This window comes from Kryptolebias marmoratus, linkage group LG9 (genome assembly GCF_001649575.2).
Source record: "Kryptolebias marmoratus isolate JLee-2015 linkage group LG9, ASM164957v2, whole genome shotgun sequence".
Classification (NCBI taxonomy): domain Eukaryota; kingdom Metazoa; phylum Chordata; class Actinopteri; order Cyprinodontiformes; family Rivulidae; genus Kryptolebias; species Kryptolebias marmoratus.
The window spans coordinates 17,236,910-17,244,272 of record NC_051438.1 but is presented as its reverse complement, the minus strand read 5'-3'; the positions used below and the strand labels follow the sequence as shown (position 1 = coordinate 17,244,272).

The 7,363-nt window shown below is 39.7% G+C and overlaps 1 protein-coding gene across 17 annotated transcripts in view; it reads right to left on the bottom strand.

The window, feature by feature from the left end:
- The window catches only part of LOC108242369 (protocadherin alpha-C2), a 164,225-nt gene that overhangs the window by 31,812 nt on the left and 125,050 nt on the right, over positions 1–7,363 (bottom strand). Inside the window, exon 1 of one of the 17 annotated variants that reach the window (XM_025008288.2) lies at positions 4,071–6,460. The exons of the other annotated variants lie outside the window; for them this stretch is intronic. Within the exon in view, the coding sequence (XP_024864056.2) occupies positions 4,071–6,440 (2,370 nt within the window). The 5' untranslated portion in view covers positions 6,441–6,460. Of the gene's footprint in view, positions 1–4,070; positions 6,461–7,363 lie in introns of those variants that run through there. 17 annotated transcript variants of the gene reach the window in all.

Below are 7,363 nucleotides of genomic sequence, written 5' to 3'. Positions count from 1 at the left end.
TATATATATATATATATATATATATATATATATATATATATATATATATATATATATATATATATATATATATATGTGTGTGTGTGTGTGTGTGTAAATGTAAGAGAAAGAAACGCAAACAGAAAACAAATAAAAAATAGAAAGTTTGATTCCTTCGGTTTGGTGCAAATGCCTAATGTTAGAAAAAATAGCCAATTATAGACGAAAAATCTACGCTATAGCACAAAATGAAGATAACAAACAAACAAACAAACAAATAAATAAATAAATAAATAAATAAATAAATAAATAAATAAATAAATAAATAAGTAAATAAAATAAAATAAAATAAAATAAAATAAAATAAAATAAAATAAAGAAGCTTGTGACGTTCAAAGAAAATATAACCACAGATAATGACTTTCTCCAGCTGAATTCAGCCTCTTACTATAAATGATTTGTATTTACTTTTCTATTATCACGACAGGTTGAGATCACTGAAAGAATGTTACCATTAAAAAAATCTGTGACACATAACTTTTCCCTCTAAAAACTTGCAAAAAATTATTCCATATTATTACTATTCTCTTACATTTTCTTTTCTTTGTTTATTTGATCTTTCTCTAGACTTTTCAGTTTGCTATGACAATGGGTTTTTTCTCTTATGTCTTTAAATGGTGTTGACATTAGTAAAAATATACTTTTATATAAGTTGTAACTGAAGTTTAGAGCCTTGAGACATTCAGTTTTGCTTTGTTTAAAGCAGAGATAGAATTGCTATTAGTAGAAAAGGGCTAACAATTCCAGCACAATGGACAGCTCCTCCAACCAAATTAGCCACAAAGAGGAGAGCGGTATTTAACAAAAGCGAAAGGTATTTTCCCCCACTTTCAAATACCTGGTGTGAATTAAATACAAAGCATATAACCTATGAAACTCAGAGAAAATGTTACATCTCACCTTTTCGGTGGTAGGCAAAGTCTGAGTTCTGGTAAAAGTGTCCCCTCCATTAATACTGATTAGTTCAGCATCTACAGGTGGAAACGGTGCGGGGAAAACCACTACATCACTCTTCAGTGTGTCTGAGCTGAAACAAACGTCATACTGCTGAGTAGCTTTAGAGTAGGACCAGCTCCCGTCAGGGTGGGTGGTGATCATTGGGGCGCCGTACCTGCTGAAAGAGTCGTCTGTCCTGTGACATCTGAAAGCTATTAAACCGATGAGACTCAGCAGAAAGATCACCGACACCGACACAATGGCGATCAGCAGATACAAGTTCAGATCAGAAAAGCTGTCCTCCTTTATAGGCACGTGTCTGAACTGAGTGTGGCTGTCAGCTGTGCTTTCAACCACCATCACGTCAACAGACACAGTAGCTGACAGAGAAGGTTCTCCGTTATCAGAAACCAGCACCACCAAGGGGTGAGTTTTCAGGTCGTTGTCGCTCATTCTCCTCTTAGTCCTGATCTCCCCGGTGCTGGTTCCGATCCTGAACAGGTTGTTCCCTTTGGGCTCAGTTAAGTGATAAGAAAGCAGTGCATTGTATCCAGAATCTGTGTCCACAGCCCTAATTTTTGCTACAAAGTATCCCGCTTCAGCCGAATATGGGATGGTCTCACTGTTAACAGAACCGAGCTCAGAATAAGGAGCCAGAATAGTTGGACTGTTGTCATTCTCATCCAGGATAAAAACATTTACAGTCACGTTGCTGCTGAGCGGAGGAACACCAGAGTCTGTGGCCTGAACTTTAAACTGAAATGTTTTTAATTCCTCGTGGTTAAAACTCTGTAGACTGATAATATCTCCCCTCTCTGAGTTGATGTTTAAAACTGAAGTTATTGGGACATTTTTTGAAAAGTTGCCTGAAAGTGAATACATGACTTTTGCATTTTCTGCTGTATCAGGATCTAGTGCAGTTATAAATGCAATAGTTGTTCCAGCTTCACTTTTCTCCTCTACATATACATTTAATACAGGCTCTGAGAACAGAGGAGCATTATCATTCACATCAGAAATGTGAACAGTAATAACGCTGACACTGGACAGAGATGGAGTTCCTTCATCAGTAGCTATGACAGTCACATTATAGTGTGACAATTTTTCCCTGTCAAGAGGTCCATCAACTGTTAAGGAATAATAATTTTTGTAATTTAGTTTAAGCTTAAAAGGGGCGTGCCCAACAATGTTTGCATTAGTGAGACCATTTTTGCCCCCATCTTTGTCAGTGACAGTCACCAGAGCAACAACTGTACCGACCATAGCATCTTCTTTAATTGGACTCATCAAAGATGTGACAATGACTTCTGGCTTGTTGTCATTAACATCAATTACTTCAATTAACAGTTTACCATGCACACTTCGAGAAGGCATGCCTTTATCTTTTGCCTGTATTCGAATATCATAAGCTGCATTTTCTTCATAGTCTACCTTTCCTATCACAGTTATTTCCCCTGTATCTGGGTTTATTGAGAACAAAACCCCGGGGTTAAAGTTTCCTCTTTCAATAAATGAATACACTATTTCACTGTTTATTCCCTCATCCAGATCTGTAGCACTTACAGTCAGAATGGGGGACTGAAGTGGGACATTTTCAGGGACCTGAGCTTTATACAGCGACTGAGTAAACAGTGGAGTGTTGTCATTTACATCCATAACTTGTACAATGATTTTTAACGTCCCTGATCTGGGAGGTTTGCCTCCGTCAAAAGCCGTTAAAGTCAAGTGAATAATAGATTTTTTCTCCCTGTCTAAGTATTTTTGCAGCACTAACTCTGCAGACTCACTGTGCTGTCCACCGCTCTGTACATCCAGAGAGAAATACTCGTTTGGACTCAGCTTGTAACTTTTCACCGCGTTACTCCCTGTGTCTGCGTCATTTGCCATCGGGAGTAAATACCTCTCGCCAGTGAAAGAAGATTCTGAAATATTAAGAATTATTTCTTTTTCGCGGAAGGATGGTGCATTATCATTTATATCAGCAACTTGGATCTCTATGCGATTTAAATGGATCGGGTTGCTCAGTATGGCTTCTATTTTCAGGGAACATTTTACCGTATTTGGACAGAGATCTTCACGATCAATCCTATCGCAAACAAACAGAGCACCAGTCTTTAAATCCACGTCGAAATAAGTCTTAGAATTCCCAGAGACGATTCGTAAATCCCGTTTTTCCAGCTCGAAAACACCGATTTGTAAATCCTTAGCGAGATTTGCCACCACCGTTCCTTTGTCGACCTCTTCGGAAACGGAGAAGGAGAGCTGCGCTGCCGACACGCCGCAGAAATAAAGCAGAGCGGTGATTCTCATCCAGATGGTACCTCTTTGTCCCCCACGTCCCATCGCTGCCACACATTGAAATGAATTCTAATTTTTAAGCACGTCCAATTTGAGGTAAATATCAGACGAAGCTCGATCGGTCTTGTGTCCAGTCTGTGTTTTCACACAAAGCACTGGGGCGGACTACAGCGAATACACATGGAAAGGAGTCTGAGAACAAAAAAGAAGAGCCACATAGTGATTTGTGGTCTATGGCGACACCAGGTGCTGGCACCATTAAATAAAAACTCTAACAATAAACTGAATATAGGAAACATAAAAAATGAAATGAAGCGGGGAATTCGAGCTATATAGCATATATATTTACTACTTCTCCGTTGTTTCTGGATGATAAATTAAGCATTTAAAAGAGGCAATGCCAAGAGTTATGTTCAAATTTGAACAATAAAAACAACACATTTCAGGACAAAGGCCAGTTCCGTTGTCGTTCAGAGCTATTCATTGACATTACTGCTTGGAATTTGATTAAGAAAAGGTTTTCGGATTGTCTCAAATTATTCAAACTACGTCTAGCACAAACTCATAAAATTCAATTTTACTAAAAAAAATAGGTATGAGTCAAACTATTTTTTTATTCAGCCGACGGCAGACCACTAAAGCTATCAGTATAATAAAGGAACATCTTGCCTATCAAGAAAAGTCCACAAATGCTCAAAGTCCGTAAAATTTGATCAGCGTCAACTTATATTAAAAAACGGTTAAAATTCACGGGGGCTAAATCACAAAACTTACTGAATACAAATACATAAACTCACCTTTTCTGTAGTAGGTAAAGTTTGAGTTCGGGTAAAAGTGTCCCCTCCGTTAATACTGATCAGTTCAGCATCTACAGGTGGAAACGGTGCGGGGAAAACCACTACATCACTCTTCAGTGTGTCTGAGCTGAAACACACGTCATACTGCTGAGTAGCTTTAGAGTAGGACCAGCTCCCGTCAGGGTGGGTGGTGATCATTGGGGCGCTGTACCTGCTGAAAGAGCCGTCTGTCTTGTGGCATCTCACAGCTATTAAACTGATGAGACTCAGCAGAAAGATCACCGACACCGACACGATGGCAATCAGCAGATACAGGTTCAGATCAGAGAAGCTGTCCTCCTTTAAAGGCACGTGTCTGAACTGAGTGTGGCTGTCAGCTGTGCTTTCAACCACCATCACATCAACAGACACAGTAGCTGACAGAGAAGGTTCTCCGTTATCAGAAACCAGCACCACCAAGGGGTGAGTTTTCAGGTCGTTGTCGCTCATTCTCCTCTTAGTCCTGATTTCCCCGGTGCTGGTTCCGATCCTGAACAGGTTGTTCCCTTTGGGCTCCGTCAGGTGATACGAAAGCAGCGCATTGTATCCAGAGTCTGCATCCACAGCCCTGATTTTTGCTACAAAGTATCCCGCTTCAGCAGAATAGGGGATGGTCTCACTGTAAACAGAACCTAGCTCAGAGTAAGGAGACAAAATTGTGGGCCTGTTGTCATTCTCATCCAAGATTAAAACATTTACAGTCACGTTGCTGCTGAGCGGAGGAACACCCGAGTCTGTAGCCTGAACTTTAAACTGAAATGTTTTTAACTTCTCATAATTAAAAGCCTGCAGACTGATTATATCTCCAGTCTCTGAGTTAATGTTCATAAATGAAGTAATTGGGATATTTTTGGAATCACCTTCTAATGAATATCTTATCCTTGCGTTTTCATTTATATCTGGATCGACAGCACTTATAGCATGAATACTTTCCCCGACTGGACCGTTTTCCTTCACATACACATTAATGACAGGTTCAATAAAACGAGGCGGGTTGTCATTTACATCAGAAACCTCCACGTTAAAAACACTCCTGCTGGACAGAGACGGACTACCTTCATCTTGAGCTGTGATTGTGACATTGTAATAAGGCTGTGTCTCTCGATCAAGAGGTCCATCTACAACCAAAGAATAATAATTTTTATAATTTGAATGTAGCTTAAAAGGTGTTGAACCAACACGTTTACAGCTAGTCTGGCCATTTTTACCCCCATCTTTATCTGTCACAGTTACTAAAGCGACAACACTGCCTATCCCAGCATCCTCTCTAACCGGGTTCATGAGTGACGTCACAATAATTTCTGGTATGTTGTCGTTCACATCTACCACTTCAATCAAAATCTTTCCGTTTGCTCTCCGGGGTGACGCACCTTTGTCTGTAGCTTGAACATGAATTTCATACGCTGGCTGTGATTCGAAATCCAATTTGCCCTTAACACTGATTTCACCTGTTTCAGCATTTAATAAAAATACATCAGCGGGATTAAAATTTGCACGTTTGACAAAAGTATAAACTACTCTCCCGCTGTCTCCTTCATCTAAATCTATGGCATTAAGCTGGATAACTATTGATCCGACTGGAGCATTTTCATTAACGCGAGCCTTGTATAGTGTTTTGCTAAAAGATGGAGTATTATCGTTGACATCTAGAACATTAATATTTATCCGGACGGTCCCAGTGTTCGGAGGTTTGCCACCATCTAAAGCGGTCAGTGTTAATTTAATAACAGCTTCCCTTTCCCGATCTAAAGCTTTGAGTAGCACCAATTCAGCAGATGCGCTGTGTTCTCCACCGCTCTGCACATCCAGAGAAAAATAGTCATTTTGATTTAACTTGTAAGTCTTTACTGAATTGCTGCCCGCGTCTGCATCCACAGCTAAAGGAAGCAAGAAACGCTCGCCTGTCGCTGAAGACTCAGAAACGTTGAGTGAAACGGATTTCTCAACGAAAACAGGCGCATTGTCGTTTACATCAAGAATCACCATCTCTACACGTCTGTGCATCATAGGATCACTTAGAATGGCCTCGAAGTTTAATGTGCATTTAATCGTGCTTGGACAAAGCTCCTCGCGATCTATTCTCTCGTTCACAAAAAGATCTCCTGTTTTCAAATTAACCTCGAAATATTTCTTACTGTACCCCGACACAACATTTAGATTCCTCGTTTGCAGGTCTCGATTGTTCACATTTAAATCCTTTGCGAGGTTCCCCACCACGGTCCCTTTGTCCGCCTCCTCAGTCACAGAGTAGGAAATCTGAGCAGCAGATCGGTCGGAAACAAACAAAATGAAGAACAGACATAGAATCCCATTGTTCGTCACTTTATCCATCTTAGATTTCAAAAATAGGGACGTACTCCAATTTTTTTTCATCCGCAAAACGCAATTCAATCGGTCGACATTTATGCTTCATCCACGCAGCTCCTCGGCTTGCTTTCTCCACTCATGTCTCCCGCACAAAGCACTGCTGCGACTCACCAAGGAGAGGAGATTCAAAACAGTAAGCTAAATAAAGACGTGGTCATTGGCGACCTCACGTGTTACTATTCAGATATGAAAATTGTTAAAAAATTGGGTGGTACAACCAAGGTGTCTCATAATATGACACGCAACATTTCTGAACACGCAAAGATCGCACACAACATGCGTGAAAAGCGTGAAAGAAAATGTAATACTAACTAATCACAAAGTATAATCAACAACAGACACAACAGAAACTTAAGATAATAAAAAAAAACATAATTTAAAATATGCAGTAGCTCATAAGATGATTTAAAACTACTGTGCTTTTAATCAAAATGACAAAAAACAACAATCCTTTCTCGTCAAAGTTTTAAAGTTTTTTTTTTTGTTTGCTTTTTATACAACAGTGAATAAAAATGAGTCAAATTGGGCAAGGGCGAAACTTCTAGCACAATGGACAGCGCCAGTCAAACTCGCATGAAGGATTATTGTATAAATATCCATTTGGTGAATGTGTCAGCAAAGGTATATTAAGGCTCATTTAGGTAGTTTTGGAAATAAATAATAAAAAAAAGGAAAAAAACAAAGGCTGGAACAGCTCACCTTTTCTGTGGTAGGCAAAGTTTGAGTTCTGGTAAAAGTGTCTCCTCCGTTAATACTGATCAGTTCAGCATCTACAGGTGGAAACGGTGCGGGGAAAACCACTACATCACTCTTCAGTGTGTCTGAGCTGAAACACACGTCATACTGCTGAGTAGCTTTAGAGTAGGACCAGCTCCCGTCAGGGTGGG